Source organism: Rhinatrema bivittatum, chromosome 7 (assembly GCF_901001135.1).
Source record: "Rhinatrema bivittatum chromosome 7, aRhiBiv1.1, whole genome shotgun sequence".
NCBI lineage: Eukaryota > Metazoa > Chordata > Amphibia > Gymnophiona > Rhinatrematidae > Rhinatrema > Rhinatrema bivittatum.
In genome coordinates, this window is record NC_042621.1 from 217253315 (window position 1) to 217271995 (window position 18681).

At 43.8% G+C, this 18681-nt stretch overlaps 1 protein-coding gene across 1 annotated transcript; it reads left to right on the top strand.

Annotated features, from left to right (window-relative positions):
* The first annotated feature begins 2526 nt into the window (after nucleotides 1–2526).
* Nucleotides 2527–17691, top strand: LOC115095737 (interferon-induced protein with tetratricopeptide repeats 5-like). Its single transcript, XM_029609834.1, has 2 exons — nucleotides 2527–2644; nucleotides 15594–17691. Exons 1-2 carry the CDS (start codon nucleotides 2640–2642, stop codon nucleotides 17053–17055), a joined length of 1467 nt encoding a protein of 488 aa, XP_029465694.1. The 5' UTR covers nucleotides 2527–2639; the 3' UTR covers nucleotides 17056–17691.
* The last annotated feature ends 990 nt before the right edge of the window (nucleotides 17692–18681 follow it).

The following is an 18681-nucleotide window of genomic DNA, read 5'->3' on the forward strand; positions in this document are numbered from 1 at the left end:
CAAAATTATTCAGAGTAGTTAAATCACATTACATTACAGGATACATTACAGGAGGACCTTGCAAGACTGGAAGATTGGGCATCCAATTGGCAGATGAAATTTAATGTGGACAAGTGCAAGGTGTTGCATATAGGGAAAAATAACCCTTGCTGTAGTTACACGATGTTAGGTTCCATATTAGGAGCTACCTCCCAGGAAAAAGATCTAGGCATCATAGTGGATAATACGTTAAAATTGTCGGCTCAGTGTGCTGCAGCAGTCAAAAAAGCAAACAGAATGTTAGGAATTATTAGGAAGGGAATGGTTAATAAAACGGAAAATGTCATAATGCCTCTATATCGCTCCATGGTGAGACCGCACCTTGAATACTGTGTACAATTCTGGTTGCCGCATCTAAAAAAAGATATAGTTGTGATGGAGAAGGTACAGAGAAGGGCAACCAAAATGATAAAGGGGATGGAACAGCTCCCCTATGAGGAAAGACTAAAGAGGTTAGGGCTGTTCAGCTTGGAGAAGAGACGGCTGAGGCGGGATATGATAGAGGTCTTTAAGATCATGAGAAGTCTTGAACGAGTAGATGTGAATCGGTTATTTACACTTTCGAATAATAGAAGGTCTAGGGGACATTCCATGAAGTTAGCAAGTAGCATATTTAAGACTAAGTAATCGGAGAAAATTCTTTTTTACTCAACGCACAATAAAGCTCTGGAATTTGTTGCTAGAGGATGTGGTTAGTGCAGTTAGTGTAGCTGGGTTCAAAAAAGGTTTGGATAAGTTCTTGGAGGAGAAGTCCATTAACAGCTATCAATCAAGTTTACTTATGGAATAGCCACTGCTATTAATTGCATCAGTAGCATGGGATCTTCTTAGTGTTTGGGTAATTGCCAGGTTCTTGTGGCCTGGTTTGGCCTCTGTTGGAAACAGGATGCTGGGCTTGATGGACGCTTGGTCTGACCCAGCATGGCAATTTCTTATATTCTTAAACAGGCAGGGTCCACTTCCACAGCACAGGAAGAGAAGGAAGAGGCTGCTGCTGCTGCTCCAGGAGTCCAAGTTAGAGTCTGCTGTTGCTAGTGTTTTTTGAAAGGGAGGGAGAGAGAATGAATGAGCATGCCTGTGAGAGTGAGTGAGTGAGTGAGTGTGTATTTGTGTAGGAAGAAGAGATCTGAGAGTGTATGTAGGTGAGTAGGCGCGAGCTGAGTGCAAGTGAGCATGCGTGTGAAAGTGAGTGGGCATGTGTGTATGGAAGAGGGAGAGACGTGAGTGAGTGTGTGTGTGTTGAAGGGAGAATGGCAGAAGTAAAGGTGTAAATGGACACGTGAGAATGTGAGAGAATGAGCAGTGAAAGTAAGTGTGAACATGTAAGAGTGTTTATGAGAGTAAATTTGTGAACATCCGGTCCTACTGTGCAATTGCTCTCCCCCCGTCCCGTGTCCCCCCCGCTAATCCATGGTAATCTCAGGGTGACTGGAAGTCAAACGTTTTCCAGGTATGTTGGTAGGAGAGAGTGTTTATGTTGCTATTACTGAGATGACACCAGAAATATTTTTTTGTATGGTAATTGAATGGGGAATGTCCTAGTTCTGACCTGCACCCATTGGGGGGACAGGGCGGTTCCTGTAGATACAGAGTATATGTTTACATTTAACTCCGTGACGATCATGTGTTCAGTGTGTCATGCACGTGAGAACCATGGTGTGTCCCAACAGAAAAAAGGTTAGAACTACTCTGAAAATATACACTTACGGGTAGATTTTTTAAAAATATGCACGAGTCCATGTGTGCGCGCTACTCGGCGCGTGCGCTCATGGACGCGCGATTTTATAACATATGCACGCCGGCGCACACATGACATAAAATCCGGGCCAGCAGGGGGGGGGGGGTGTTTGTAGATTTCCCTAGTTTCCACACTGCAACGAGATTGGGCCTCCGCCAGTTCCCTCCCAGTCCACTCCAATTAAGGAGAGAACTGGGAGTGAAATTTCCTCCCTCACTACCTACCCTCCCTCCCTCTTCCCCTTTCCTCTCCGACCCCTTTGAAGGCCCTACCTCGTCTTCCTTTCTTTATTTCGGAACTTACGCCTGCAGGCTGCCGGCCCGCAATCCCCCAGCACAGGGGGAAATGGCCACTGTACCGGCGATCTCCAGCCCCACCCCGCCCCCAGGACTGCCCCTTCATAGACACCTGGCTCTTGTACGCAACCCCCATTTTTTACCCGTGGGGGCTTTGTTAAAATCAGGCCTTTACTGTTGGTTTAGAAACTAAAAGGAAAGTTTGATCAAGGTAATCTTATAGCAGGACTTGGGTCTAACACTTTGAATGTCTCAAATTACGATTTATGTCTCAAGAGCAGTGTTGTTTCGGACTTTGTGTTCAGCAGCAGTGATTGAAGCAGAAAAGACTTTTGGAAAAATAGTCTGGAAGAGTTTCGGTTTCCCAACGTTCAGGTTTCTTGTTTAATTGCAGGGCTGCACAGTAGGTTTCGCTTTCGAGTTTCTATTCTCCACATTGCTGGAGCCCTTGGGTGAATCACGTGCTCAGTGGGTTTTATAAGCTACAGCAGAAGCAGCCAGCATCCGTTGCAGCACAGCGAGCCTTAAATCGGAGGAGGGTTGCTAGGGAGCCTACCAGAATCATCATGGGGTAAGTACGTTCTGGTTTGGAGTAAGTAGCACGTTTCAAGCTTTCTCCAAATTGAAAGGCTGAGCATTTCTGCACTGTTGCTTAGTTTGAAAAGCTCTGTGCTTTGTACTGTGTTACTAAAAAATGGAGCTTGGAGATCAGATTTAAGGGGCAGGGCAAATTTGCCATAATAAATCCTAGCAAAACTGCAAGTAATTGCAGGAGCGATATTTTTAACATTTGCAAGGAATCTGAGACTCATACAAAACCTCCCCACCCTTCACTTATAGAAATATTGTGATTATGCATGGCAGGAGTAAAACATTTGCAGCATTTCTTTGAGAGGTGTCCGATTTGCAAGCTATGGGGTACATTTTCAAAATGTCATGTGTGTACAGACTAGCACATATGCGCATAAATAGCCTCTACCCGTGTATTTCATATTTTATAAAAGCGCACATAAAAACAGGGGCGATCTAGGGGTATTCCACTTCCACATGCAAGTTGCTATTGTAGATTAACCAGTTTACTCATGTATTCTCACACCTGCTCATTAGCTGGCATAAGTGACATTAAACGTGTTTAGAGTGCAGTACTGTCCGGTCCGGAGGTTTGGGTGAACTGGGGAGGAGTTCAGGCTGAAGAACCAGGAAGGTTTTCATGACCTGGAGAAGGACTAGGCAAACTGGGAGGTGGACCAGTTGGTAAACTGGCTAATTTCATTTACGCATGCATGTTTTAAGATCGGCTGACTTACCGGAGTCCTATTTTCTTTTCATATGTAAAATATGTGTGCATACATTTTTTAAATAGCAAGGAAACGTATGCTTGATTTATGTGATTTCAATGCATTGGGGCGGATTTTAAATGCCCTGCGCGCGTAAATCTGGCCGGATTTACACGCGCAGGGCCCTCACGCGCCGGCGCGCCTCTTTTGCATAGGCTGCCGGCGCGCACAGAGTCCCGGGACGTGCGTAAGTCCCGGGGCTTCGTAAAAGCGGCGTGTCGGGGGCGTTAAGGAATGATGCGGCGTTTCGGGGGCGTGACGCGACGTTTCGGGGGCGGGCCCGGGGGCGTGGTCGAGGCCTCTGGGTGATGCTTTCAGCAGGCGTAAATCTGCCAACAAAGGTAAGGGGGGGTTTAGATAAGGCCGGGGGGAGGGCGAAGGAAAGTTCCCTCCGAGGCCGCTCCGAAATCGGAGCGGCCTCGGAGGGAACAGGCTGCGCGCGCTGGACTTGGCGCTCGCAGGTTGCACAAATGTGCACCCCCTTGCGCATGCTGACCCCGGATTTTATAAGATACGCGCGGCTACGCGCGTATCTTATAAAATCCAGCATACTTTTGTTCGCGCCTGGTGCGCGAACAAAAAAGTACGCGCGCGGGGATGTTTTTAAGATCTACCCCTCTGTGTGTATTTGTGCATAATCCTGCATATGTGCATATGTTGTGGGTAACAATATCTTTTGCGGGTTATAAAATGTGGTTAATCTATGCATGGCCATATACTGTTTATATGCTGCTGTGTGCAGTTGTTTGAATGTTATCCTCCCTATGTAGCAGAATTTTTACTCAGGGTCCTGGAAGCCCTGAAATTTTCCCATGTTCCTTATGGTTTATCTTTTGGGAAGCTCTATATACGTAGCTAGGAATTACTTTTATACTTCAGATAATTAATTAAATCTGTTTAAGGTACACATTTTATTTCCTTAATAAATTAAATTCCCCAAAATCTCTTTTGTCCTGTATGTTTCTCTTGGTTAGATTGTAATTCTATAACATTGCGTGCGTCAAGCAAGCACTATAAAATTGATAAGAAGTAGTAGTAAGGTCAATGCAGTTGTCTGTTAACATAGACAATCATTAATAGCTTTTAGCCTACTTTCTGAAGAAAAGAGGCTTATTATCACTAGGGGCGTGCATCATTTTTAAACAAAATGCAAAATGTGACAAAACACTTGTGTTTTGTTTATACACAAAAAGCCCCCCCCCCCTCCCAAAGTCAATAAATAAATAGTTTGAGAAGGTCAATAAAAACAGCCCCTAAAAGATCCAACAATCTCTGTCACCCTGCCCCGGATCACACTTACTCCTTCACAGGGGTCTTCAGTGTAGAAAAGGGCAAAGGCGATTCTCAGTCTTTACTGCCTCACAAGCCCCCAGTTTGAAAGTGGTATCCACCCTTTTGTCGTGCCGCCATATAATAAAATGACGCCCGCCTTCAGACCTGCTGGCACCACTTTCAAACTAGGAGCCTGCAGGGAAACTGCAACCAGGAATGTCTGCTGCCCCTTTCTATATCAGAGACCCTCGTGGAAGGAGTAAATTCAAATATGAAAAAAAAAACCCACCCCAATTTGTTTTTCTGTGCACCTCCGTAAAGATCACCATCACAATATTATTATTTATTTATAGGCTTTTCTATACTGATATTAGTGGGTACATCATATCGGTTTACATCAAACTGAAGGTAGAAAATACATGGAACAGGGTAGGGGAATAGGGCTGCAGTGAACAAAAAACTAGAGCTAGAGAAGAGATGAGAGAAGGGAAACGAGAAATATAACTATATAAATGTAAATATAACAGAAGAGAAATAACATGTTAACATAATAACTTAAAAATTATTTACGTTATTAAATATGTCTGTCTATGTGTGCCATGTGTCCCTCCCTTCCCCCAAATATCTTTGTGTTTACTCTCCTATCCACACCAGATTTTCTCTGGACATGTCAGGGGGGTTACTGACAGGGGGGTTTTTTTGGTTCAGGTATTACCCAGATGAATGCTCATGTACACATTCCTAAAAGTAGGCTTCATTAGTTCTGTGTGGAGCTTCAGGTTCTGAAAGAGGCTCTTACTTGCACTTAGCATCTCACATCAGTATGAGCCTGCAAATCAGGAGATATGGTACCAGAAGGATAAATAAGATGAGCACAGAAAAAAATGTTTGAAGAAGACACTTGCAGGCATATTTTAAAAGCCCTACATGCGCCAAAGCTGGGACATACGCAAGTATTTTGCGCCAGCGCACGCTGCACAGATTTTAAAAGGCGCCTGAGTACATACTCCTGGGGAAATTCTGCGCACAAAAACTTAAAATTCTGCACACAAAAACTTAAAATTCTGCAAACTTTATATAATATCACAATTTGCATGACCGTCTTTTAAGTAATTACGTTTTAAATTAATACAAAAAAAGGTTGTAACTTAGAGATGCAGAATTTTAAATATTTTGAGTAGAATCTCCCTAGAAATTCACTGTAAGAGTGTCCCTTCCACACTCTCTCCTTACTCCCCTGGCCATTTTGCCCTCTCAGGCCCCAACTCCTCCACCTGCAGTATCTCTCCCCTCCACCTCTAAGCTCAACCCTTTCCACTCTATCGGCAGTCCCAGAGTTTGACCCTGTTCTCAGTACTGCCCCTCACACAGACTCCCTCTGTCCCTCCCTCTCTCACACACATGCTCCTTCCCTCTAGTACACATACACACTCCCTTATACAGGCTCCCTTACTCTTTCGCACATACACATCCCCTCATACAGGGCCCTCTCTCTTGCATACACACCCACACAAGCTCCCTTTCTCTCTCACACATACATCCTCACACAGGCTACCTATGTCTCTCTCTCATGCAGCCCTTCATACAGGCTCTGTCTCACACATACACAATCCCTTCACACAGGCTAGCACCCTCACATACACATGATCCATTTTTCATACACACGATCTCCCAATCTCTCACACACATACACACTCCTTCAAAACCTCCTCATATAGGCTTCCTCTCTCTGGCACCCACACTCAAGCATCCCCCCCACACACACACACACCCTCTCTCACCACCCATGCTCTCTCTCACACCCTCCTGATACACCCCCCACTGCGCTCTCCTCACCCACCTCTCCCCTCTCACACCTCTCTCTGCTCTCTCACCCTCCCCTCCCCCATACCCCCTCCCCTCCCCTCTCCTCTCTCGTACCCCTTTCCCCTTTCTCATACCCCTTTTCCTCTCCTCTCTCTCACACACACACACACACACACATTCACTCTCACTGGGGCCTTCATCTTCGCCACGAGTGGAGTAGGCTCCATTAACAGCACATGGGGGGCCTTCATCTTCACCGCGAGCGGAGCACACTCCATTCGCGGCTTACAGGGGCCTTCATCTTTGCTGTGAACGGCATGCCGGGGCCTTCATCTTCGCATGCTCCGTTTGCAGCATGCCGGGGTCTTCTCTGCCATTTTTCTGCGCAGAAAAATGGGAATTCTGCACAGGGGGGAATCTGCGCTCTGCAGTAGTACAGAATTCCCCCAGGACTAATATGTATCTACCAGCATGCGCAAAATCGGAAAGTCAAAAGGGGGCGGGGCATGGACAAGACATAGATGTTACGAGTCTGTAACCTGAATTATGCGTGTAAGTATTTACATGCACAAGCGCGTGCCGGGGTCCCTTACCATAATTGTACTTCTGCTATGGATGGTATGCAAGTTTTAAAATAATAACATCAGGGCTAGTCAGTGTGGTTTGAAAGGTCAGGAGGAAGGTTAATTAGGGATGGTTAGGAAGTCCTAGCCTTTATCTGAGTGATCTGGGATCGGACTGAAGAAACGTAATTGCGTTGGCGTGTGTATCTAATAAAATCCCTCCAGTTACGGGAGGAGGGGATGCACCTGAAAGCTCAATTGTACAACAAGATTCGCGAAAAAGCCTATTGGTTTGGCATCTTTTTGCCAGAGGACAAGTCGGACGGCACAATAGCAGTCCTTGTCCCCTGAGGATCAACCTTGGTCCTGTGTGGGCGGGGCCCGGACTGGGGCACGTGGGTCCTCTTGAGGTCAGCCTGGCCTTCATTGCGAGACTTCTTCCCAGTATTTGCATGATACTGGAAGCTGTTTGATTACCATTTTGTTGTACTTTTTTAGTATAGATTTTAGAATGTTGATTTTAATTCATTTTATATTATACTATTTTAAATTGTATGTTTTATTAAATAATTTGTTTTGGATATTTTATGTTGATTTTATGCTATTTTAAAAAGTTTTAAAGTTGTAAACCAGTATGATTACATTGGAATACTGGTATATAAATTGAAATACATAAATTAAATAAATAAATAAGATATTTTCAAATTCTGATGTCACCTCACAGTAAAGCAGCGCAAACACCTGCCACTGCCAGACACACTGTGAACTAGTACAAAACCCCACAAAAAAGACACTCAAAATCTATACTGCAATCCCATCATAACATAACAGTAATAACACCAAGGACTCAAACAACAAAAACCCTACCTGTGAAAAAGCACAGGTAAATGTTACACTGGGTCCCAGAATATCAATACATCACCTCCTGAGGAAACAAAATAAACCCGATTGCTATAGATCCCTACACAGACACTGCACACTAGCAAAATCTCTCATCATGGTCACACATTCAGAGCAGGGACAGACTCTTACCAAATACAGAATAAAGGATCACAAATTAGACAAAAACTGAAATGGAAACCACAAGAAGCCAGATTCTGTGTGTAACAATGGAAAAACAGAACCACCATTCCTCATAAAACAAATAAAATCAAGAAACATAAAGCATCAATTTTAATAGTAAAACCATACTAATACAAGAATATTTTAAAACTACCGATAAATAGAATAATTTCTATTAATTAATATCATATAAATTTTAAAAAAATTTCCCAAGCACCAATAAAATATTTCAAAACAGCACAAATATCGGAGGGGGAGGAGCCAAGATAGCGGCTTATCCTGGGCACAGTTCTGCTCGCTCGCAGATTTCTTTTAAAACTATTTCCTCTATTTTGTGAAAAAAATGCCTGCGAAGAGGAAGGTGAAGATATTTATTTATTTATTTTATTTAGTGTTTTTTTTCTATACCGGCATTCAAGATAAGGATCACATCATACTGGTTTACATTTAACAGGGGGGTGTAAACAGCAAATAAACTAAAGCTGTTACAAGTGAAGAGAAACTTTGCAATTACAATAAAACTGGGAAGTTCAAAACTGGGAGAAGAAGGAAAGGCTAGAGGAATTTAACGGAAAGAGCAATTGTTTACAATGTTCAAAGAATGTCTGACTGTGGTTGTTGGTGAATTAAGGTTCAGTCGTGTCCCTCGGTTCCCCCAACCTTACCCGGGCAGTTGACGATTCAGCAGTGCTCAGAGACAGCACTAGGGATGTGCATCCGTTTTCCACGTATTTGAACTTATTTTTTGCTATCTGTTAAATACGTGGGGAGGCGAAACGCATCGCGACTCCCCACGTATTAAACAGATTTCTGTTTAATTCGGCCTAAATAAAAATTTAAACCCCCCCCCCCACCCTCCTGACCCCCCCAAGACTCACCAAAACTCCCTGGTGGTCCAGTGGTGGGGTCCAGGAACTCACTCAGACCCTCGGTGCTAGTTTCATCATGGCGCCGATAGCCTTTGTCACAGGAGCTACGGTGCCATTGGTCAGCCCCTGTCACATGGCCATCGGCGCCATCTTGTGCTCCTACCATGTGACAGGGGCTGACCAATGGCACCGGTAGCCCCTGTGACATAGTATGGGCAAAGGCTATCGGCGCCATTTTGAGACTCAAAATCGCCGTCCCGCCAATACTCAAAATGGCGCCGATCGCCGTCATAGGGCAAAGGCGATCGGCGCCATTTTGAGTATTGGCGGGACGGCGATTTTGAGTCTCAAAATGGCGGCGATCGGCGCCATTTTGATTATTGGGATCGGGCGGCCGGCGTGAAAGGAGGTCGCTCCCGGACCCCCGCTGGACTTTTGGCAAGTCTTGTGGGGGTCAGGAGGCCTCCCCAAGCTGGCCAAAAGTCCCTGTGGGTCCAACGGGGGTCCCGGAGCGACCTGCCGTCCGACGCCAGGCCAGGACTCAAAATGGTGCCGATAGCCTGTGCCCATACTATGTCACAGGGGCTACGGTGCCATTGGTCAGCCCCTGTCACATGGTAGGAGCACAAGATGGCACCGATGGCCATGTGACAGGGGCTGACCAATGGCACCGTAGCTCCTGTGACAAAGGTTATCGGCGCCATTATGAAACTAGCACCGAGGGTCTGAGTGAGTTCCCGGACCCCACTGCTGGACCACCAGGGAGTTTTGGTAAGTTTTGGGTGGGGGGGGTCAGGAGGGTGGGGGGTTGTAGCTAATTTAGTAGTAACGTATTTACAGATCGACAACTTATTGAATTGTCCATACTTCAGCATGAAACGGAATTGACCCCCCACGAATACAGATCGCGTACGCAAACAAAAACTTTTTGCCTGCACACCTCTAGACAGCACTTCTTAGGGGGGCCAGAGTTCAGGCTGCCATGGCGTGTGGAGGAGAACACGCCGCGACTTTGGAAGAGGTGTCGCTAAGCCCCCAGGATGATCGTGGTCTGCCGGCTGTGCAGGTGGCCTCAGCGCTGGGCCCCACAGGGAATCCTGAAGAGGAGATCCAAGCATTGGAGGTCGAGGGAATAGCGTTTTTGGCTGCTCCCATGCTTACTTCCTCCCTGATTGAGAGTGAAAACGCTAATGTATCTGCACCGGTGGCTATACTTTCCCAAGCTCTGAATGGAGCTGAGAGTATACCTGCATTGATTTCACCAAATAATGTAACATCAGTTTATTTGGAAAAGCCCACTACAGTTACCCTAGATTCATTATGGGAACTGATTTCGTCTATGGGGAAAAACTTTTCAGAATGCTCGTTGAAGATTAGCTCATTGTCCTAACAAGTGGATACTCTGGTTAAATTGAATGAAATCCAGAAAAAGGAAGTTTCAGACAAGGTTAAGAATGTTGAGGAAGGAATTCAGCATGTGAAAAAAGTTCAATCTACCATCATTCAGGATTGTTCTGAGTAGGATTGCTCTGAGTAGGAAAGTGGAATTTATAGAAAACACCTTAAGACATCTGAACTTGCGAGTTTTGAATTCCCAGAGGGTGGTAGGAGAGATTCCTAGAGTTACCATTAGAAGATATTTCCTGGATATTTTGGGTTTTACAAATGAATCTGCCCCTCCGCTGGATAAAGTATATTTTCTGCCTTCTCGTTCTGGTGTTCAAGTTCAGAATCCTCCTGTGGACTTAAATAATCTGTCAGAATATCTAGAGTCATCCATCTTTGAAATATCTGAGAGAGCCACACTGTTGATATCTCTATATACCGAGAAAGATCTCAGTACTGTGATGAAAAGCTATTTTAGAAACTCTAATGTATTATTTATGGGGCAAAAAATCAGGATTTTTCCTGATTTAACAAAAACTACCCAAAAGAGAAGAAGGGTTTCCTTGCTTTACGATCGGATACCCTAGCCATTGGAGCAACCTTCTTTCTAAGATTTCTGTTTAAATGTACTGTAGTATAATAGAGATAGTTACATATTTTTTGCACCAGAACAGCTTAAAAGCTTCATAGATTCTAAGAAGGCTATGTTTCAAGTTCGTAACACCTAACTGCTTGGATATCATCCTATAATGGAACAGTAGTGCTTGTAAGCTATGTCATTTCTTCTTTTTTTTTCTGATTTCCTTGTATCTCCTATTTTGCTGATATCCTCCCCCCACGTTAAGTGGTCTAATGGGTATTGTTTTGTTACCATAAGTGATTATTTTCCTTGTATTTTAATATTGTTTTGTTCAATACCATTTTTCTTCGCAAAGTGCATGCTTTCTATGATTATTGTAAAATGAATAAATAAAAAATACAAACAGCACATATATCAAATAACACCCAATAATTAAAACTAATAAAGATTTTAAAAGCCCCTGCTTGTCCATACCTGGGAATCTTGATTTCCAGTCACTCTGAGATTGTCGAGGATTAGGAGGTTAGGGGAGCGTACAAACTTTATCCTTTCTCTCTCACACATTCTCACATGTCCATTCTCTCTCACACATACATTGTCAGATACACATACATACATGCTCTTATACCCACCATAACCTCTTTCTCTCTCACAGACACTGAGACCCTCTCTTCCCCCACACACACACCCATACACAAGCTCTGTTCCCATGGATTCTCTCATACACACACACACATGCTCTCACTCTTTCTGGCTCCCTCACATACACACAAACACCCAGGCAAGCTCCCAGTCATTCTCACATACACACACACTAACACACACACTGACCTCCAGTCAGGCACCAATTCATTCTCACACATACATACACCACCCACAGGCAGGCACCTATTCTCATTCAGACAGATCCCAGGAAGACACCCAAACATTCTCATACTTAGACACACCCTTAGGCAGGCACCCATGCATTCACACACATACACCCCCAGGCAGACTTCATACACATACACATACTGAAGGCAGATCCTCTCCCTTTCTTTTGCCAGCAACCTCTGAGCCTCTCTCATTCCTCTGCTGCCACTGTCACTGCTGCCGCATGGCTATTGGGGAGGCGCTGATTGCTGCTACTGGCACTGAAGCCCAATCTGCTGCCTCCTCTGTGCAGGCTCCACATTATTAAACATTTGTGGGCTTCCACTTCCTCCATGCTGATCTCATACATTGCGAGATCGGCAAAGAGAAAGTGCTACTATTGTCATTCCCAAAAATAACATGTGCTAATAACTAAAAGGTAATTTTTTTTTTTTTTTTTACCTTTGCTGTCTGATCTTAGTTTTCTAATCGGTTGGTCACAGGCTTTTTTCCTATCTTCCCTTTCTTTTTTTTTTTGCCAATTTCTTTTACAGGGTTTTTTTTCTATTTCTTTTCTCTCTGTCTTTTTCCCTCAAACACACACTCAGGCTCTCATTCTCAGATGCTGTCTCTCTCACATACTCACACACACACACATACACAGGCTCTCACACTCACATGCTATCTCACGCACCCACAGCTCTCTCTCACATGCCCTCTCTCGTACATACATACATACATACCCACAGTCTCTCTCTTGCACATGCTGTCTCACTCTCACACGCACAGGCTCTCTTCCACATGATGTCTAGCTCAAGCGCAGGCTCTCGCTGTCACCTGCTGTCTCTCTCACACACACAGAGGCTCTCACATGCTGTCTCTCCAAACATTCAAGTCCTCATTCCCATACACAGTCTCTCAACTCACGCTCACACACACACACACACATGTACACTGTACAGGCCCTCAGCCTCCATGTCGCCTCTGGGCCTCCCCTTTGTGGGTCGCCATGGGATAGGCTCTGCGGGGGCCCTGATCTTCTGAGGCCACCCACGATGGTCCTACCACTGGGCCTCCTCCTCTTCTTAGGCCGCCACAACATGGGATCCACAGCGGCCCTCCTACCAGGCCTTCTCCTCTTCTTGGGCAACCGCAACGTGGGATTCGCAGCAGCCTATAAATGCTGCTCCTCTTCTGCACGCGGCCAATGCTCCTCCTCCTTCCTGCCCTTGTGGCTCTGGCAACATTTTTCTTCCGGGGCCGTGCAGGCAGAAAGGAGGAGGAGCACCTGCAGGTTTGGACGTGACCTTTTTCCTTCAGGCTGTGGTGAGATGAGCTCCATCACGGCCCCACCGATCTTCATGCTGTGTGCGTTTGGCACACAGCACAACAGTAGTTCACTGCCCAGCCGCCGGTGGGTAGAGCTCCACCGGCGGCCACATGGACCTCCAGGTCGGCCATGTGCCCGGGGGCACTGGTGTGCAGGTATCAGTGGCATAGCCATGCTACTGAATATCCTTGTCGCTTAGCTGGATAAGTGTTATCCGGCTAAGTTACTTAGCTGGACGCCTGTTGCATATCAACCCCACAGAGTCTGGCTTCTAGCAGTTTCCAGTTCAGTTTTTGTCTTCATGTTTCTATTTGTACTTTATGGTTTCTTTATTCTGTATTTGCTGAGGGCTTTCTGTGTTCTGTATATGTGACTGAGCTGAGGTATTCTGCTAGCGTGTAGATTTTATGTAGGGATCTATAGTAACCTGACTTGGTCTGTTTTCCTAATAGTAGGTGTATTGGTGTTTTAGGGCCTGGTGTAATATTTGCAGTGTTGAGTTTTCATAGGTAGGGTTGTTAAAGAGCTGGCAGTTAGTGTTGTTTTGGTCTGGGAAGTTTACTATATTTTAATTGAAATTGTTTATTCATGGCTTTCTGAGGTCCAAGCCCACACCCAGCATGTGTTACAATAGGCATAGTGCCATAAAGGTTCCAAATGCGTTTTTTGCAGGGTTTTCTGGTTGGCACCACAGCAGTGCATGTTAATATAATATACATGCTATGTTAAGTAATATTTTTACTGCAGAAGTTTATACTTTGAATGATCTTTTTCATTTAAATCTGTTATAAATGCATAATTTTTAATTGTGTGTGGAGAGGATCATGGCAGGGAGGGCACAGGGCTCTTAAGATTTGCCTAAGATATCTAATATGCTTGCACTGGCCCTAGTCCGGAGCCACATGCAGTGCACATGAAGAGAAAAAGGAGACCATTGCAGCACCCAGAGCCACACAGATAGGTCAATGCAATAAGACATGTATTGAGTGCCCATTTTCCTGGGTGCCCAGTGCAATATTTAAATGAGCTTCTGCATTATAAAGGACACCTTAAGGAAGAATTGTACATCTCTAGCACTCAAATGCATCGAGCACCCACAATTGCAACGGGAGCTCAGTACAAACTTCCGTTTTAGACTGCTTCAGGTCAATTTCGCTCAATATACACACACAGTATACACGCATAATAGCAAGGGGTGAAATCAGCCTAGAGCATATCTATTGTGCGTGTACATTGTGCATTCAGAATTTTTTTTTTTCATCAAGCCATTACATTATATCTTTATTCTTAAACACCGCAAGCAGTAGATTTAAGTATTGCAATGATACTAAATAGGAGGAACCACAGAGGACAGTATTTTTTAAATTTCTCCTGAGCCGTTGACTCACAGATTGACTTAACAACAGCTCCGGGGGCTGGCGTTAAATTTGCCGCCATAAAAAGTGTGTGTTGGGCACCCAGCAATTTTCTGCATCAGGGATAATAGCTAATAGCCTCATCTATATGGAATTTGAGCACTATCGGCTATGTGTTGTTTGGGCATGCATTTTGGACACGCTAATCTCCTTATTGCATCGGGTGACAGTCTAGTGCATTCAAAACACACGTCCAACCACGCATAAACCTGTGTGTTAGGCTGGGCGCCCTTAATTATATCGGCCCCCTGAGAGAGGAAACTGGAAGCTGAGCTAGAAAGAGACTGGGAACTGGGAGGAAGGTCAGTGATATATTTCCCAAATTGTTCAGCATAGCAGAGTCTGATTGTGTTTACTGTCCCATGACAGGGAAAAACGTCACCTGCCTCCCATTTATTTACGATAAATACAGGGAACATCCCACAGAATACAAGAGAGCCCAGATTTATACACCAGACACATCGCCTGAAAAGTCTGTCTTCGGCCTCCAATCTCAGTCATTCAGAAGGACCACCCTAGGTGTCTCTGCCTTCTTCCAGTCCGCATGGCCGACGTAGCTTCTCCTGGCCCACGTATCCAGCACCAGTGCTACTTTTTCCTACTGCATGGGCCAATTTCTCGAACTTCCTTCTAGCCCACAGAGCAGAATGAAGATTCCTCTGAGCCCAGTGCAAGGCTGATGTTGCCGTGCATACACAGTACGGGACTGCAGGGCAAACACAATAATTTTTATATAGGGAAATATACTGGACATAGATATGATCCATATACTGGCCTCAGATCTGGTTTGTATTTCCTTGATTATGTATGTATTTTCTGTAACCTGCCCTGAATGTTGGAGGGCCTGGGTAAGAAGTGGTTTTAAATAAATAATTAAATCTGAAAAACTGAGAGCTGTGCAAAAAGAAAAATAAGTTGCAAAAGCAAAATACATTATGATAAATGAATAATAAATCATAATCGTTCTTTGTGGTAGTTCAGCTAATATTTTCTCTTTTTTTTACAATAGAGTAAATGACTAACAGATACACATTTATTTTCATTACAGAGAGATTTCCAAGAACTCCTTGAAAAGTAAGCTGTTGCAGCTGGAATGCCATTTTACCTGGGGATTACAGAAAGATGATGCAGATGATGATCTAGAGGACAGACTTTATGACCAGACTGAGTTTATATTTCCAGATTGCAAGTCCATGGTTTATAATCTGCTTGCCTATGTGAAACATCTGAAAGGCGACAATGACGAAGCCCTTGCAAATGTAAAAAAAGCTGAAGAGCTAGTTCAAGAGGTCCAGGTTGATGATATCAACAAAAAAATGATTACCACCTATGGGAACTATGCATGGATATACTATCATATGAACCAGCTCGAAAATGCTGATACCTACCTTGGCAAGGTGGAAAGTATTTGCAGAGTGCTGTCAAGCAGATCTCGCTATACGGCTCCGATCTCTGATGTTTATGGTGAACAAGGATGGGCCTTGTTAAAGTTTTGTGGCCAGTATTATGAAAAGGCAAAAGAATGTTTTCAAAAGGCCCTCGAAAAGGATCCTGAAGGTCCAGAGTGGAATTCTGGCTATGCAACCGCTGTGTACCGTCTGGAAGGTTTTAACCACAGAAGATTTGCCCCTGAGAACTGTGAATCCCTAGAACTGTTACGACGTGCTGTAAAGCTGAATCCTAAAGACACAGTAGTCATGGCACTCCTAGGCCTGAAACTTCAACAAATGAATCAGTCAAAAGAAGGGGAAAAGTACATTAAAGAAGCACTACAGAAAACTCCAAATCTTCCCTATCTTTTGCGTTACGCTGCAATGTTTTACAGAAGACAGGGATTAGTGGATGAATCCCTTAAACTGTTGAAAAGAGCAGTTACTCTTACACCAACCTCTGGTTTCTTGCAACACCAACTAGGTCTTTGTTACAGAAAAAAGATGATCGAACTGAAAAAATCTACCCGGAATTCAAAATCAAAGTACTATCCAAAGGATGATGTATCAAAGCAGATTCAAGAGCTAATTAGATGCACTATTTACCATTTTGAATTGGTTGTGGACCTAAAACCAAAGTTTGTGTTGGCAAAGATAGACCTAGCCAACATGTATGTGGAAGCAAATCAGCATGACAAAGCAGAAGAAATGTATCAAAAAGTGCTCGCTATGGAGAAAACTACTGATGAAGAGAAGCAACACATCTACTCCAATTATGCTCGCTATCAAGAATTCCAGAGAAAGTCAGAATCTGAAGCCATTAGATATTATACAGCAGGGCTGAGGTGTAAGAGCGATTCATATGAAAGGAAGAATTGCCAAACTGCTCTTCAAAGGTTAGCTGATAGGAAACTTGTGAGGAATGGAGCAGATGCTTCAGGTTTTGGCATCCTTGGACTCATCCATCAGCTGAATGGAGAAAAGAAGGAAGCAATTGAATGCTATGAGAGAGCCATAGAGCTTGATCCTGACAATGAAGAATATCTGAGTGCTATTTGTGATCTGCGGCTTACAATATGATTCAAATGCCTTTGTATATCAATCAGTATAACCTCATTTGTAACTCCATTACAGGAAAAAAAAAGTTTTACAAATGAATATTGTAGAATGTATCTCTTTTCCACAAATAAACCTTGCATCCTTAACACATAGTAAACATTTTTTCTACAGTGTAGTGAATTAGCAGCAGTGCAGGAGACAACACATCTTGGCTTTGGCGCATTTTTAGAACTATAAAATGAAAGTTTCAATTATCAAAATGTTTGGGGTCCGTATCATTGAAGATTCTTGTTTTGCAGGTGGGTGGGCATGACTGTGGATTGTATTGCCTTTCTCAGATTTTGTTGAAGCACTGTGTATATTTTGTCTTCTATTCCTGTGTAGTTTGAAAACCTGTTAAATAAAAAATAAAAAATATATATATATGTTCAATTAGATTTTGCTTACTTGCTTGGATGTCCTTCATAGCCATATATGTGGTAGGCCAATGAAAGTCTGCTAAATGCGTATCTTTAATTATATGTGTTGTGGTTCAACTGTTTAATATTCATCTTATGCTAGAGTAATTCTTGCGTATACTAAATACTGTTAGGTGCCCTGGACATCATACAAGTGCTGTAAAAAAAAAAATACATAGAAAGCTTTCTTTAATAATGCTAATGGTGCTCTCACATTGTTGTTCGTGCTTTAAAAGGTGTTTTCTCTTTTGTTTTTGTTCTTTTTTAAATGTTTTCCTCTTATTTGAACAAACTTTCTTCCTGAGGTGTGTGTTGGGGGGATGGTGGAAAGGGTGATAGGTGGAAACTGTACTGAGTTATGTCGTGTTTTAAGACTTATTTTATATTATGATGTTTGAGATTTAATAAAGAATTTATAATTCCACCCCAAATATTTGTACTTTTGTGAGCCTGATTTGGCAAGAGCAATATTCCAGGGAGCTAATGAAGAACCAAAATCTCTAGTGCCCATGACTGAGCAGCACTTGCTCAATAGGATCTATTTATTAAGATGTTTAGCGAGAAATCTGAAAAACTATTTATGCACATAAAACCTGGTTTTATGCATGTAAATTGTGAACATTGTCCAGGGGGTTGTGCACATAAAAGTACATGCAAAAGCGATTTTACATGTACTTTTTACATGCACTTCAAAAAGGGCGCTCAGGGGGAAAATTTGAGGTGGACAACTATATACATGGCAACACTGAAAACAATGGAGGAAGGGCTGCCCTTTAAACTTCCTTGTAGCGCCCTCCTCTCCACCCTGACTGCCAGAGAACTTTCCCTTCTGCTGTCTAAATGGCAGGGAGCTCCCCAGAAGCGAAGCCCTTCTCCCCCCACCCCACCAGATGGAGGAATTCAGCACCGGAGGCAAGGACAGCACCACCTACAGCCCACCCACATCGCTCCCAGCAGCAGCACTAATCATCTGTGGCGACGCCGAAGGCTGTGCGCCCAAGGAGCCTGCCCCTTTGTGCGCCCCTTCGTGCGTGCCTGAATCAAGACTGAACATAAAACAATCTTAGGTTATTCCATTAACACTACAACCCTCCTCCTCCTCTGACAAATACCCTAATCTTCAACCATCCTAGTAACACTTCTACACTCAATAAGTATACCTTCTTCAAAAATCTCCAAACATTTTAAA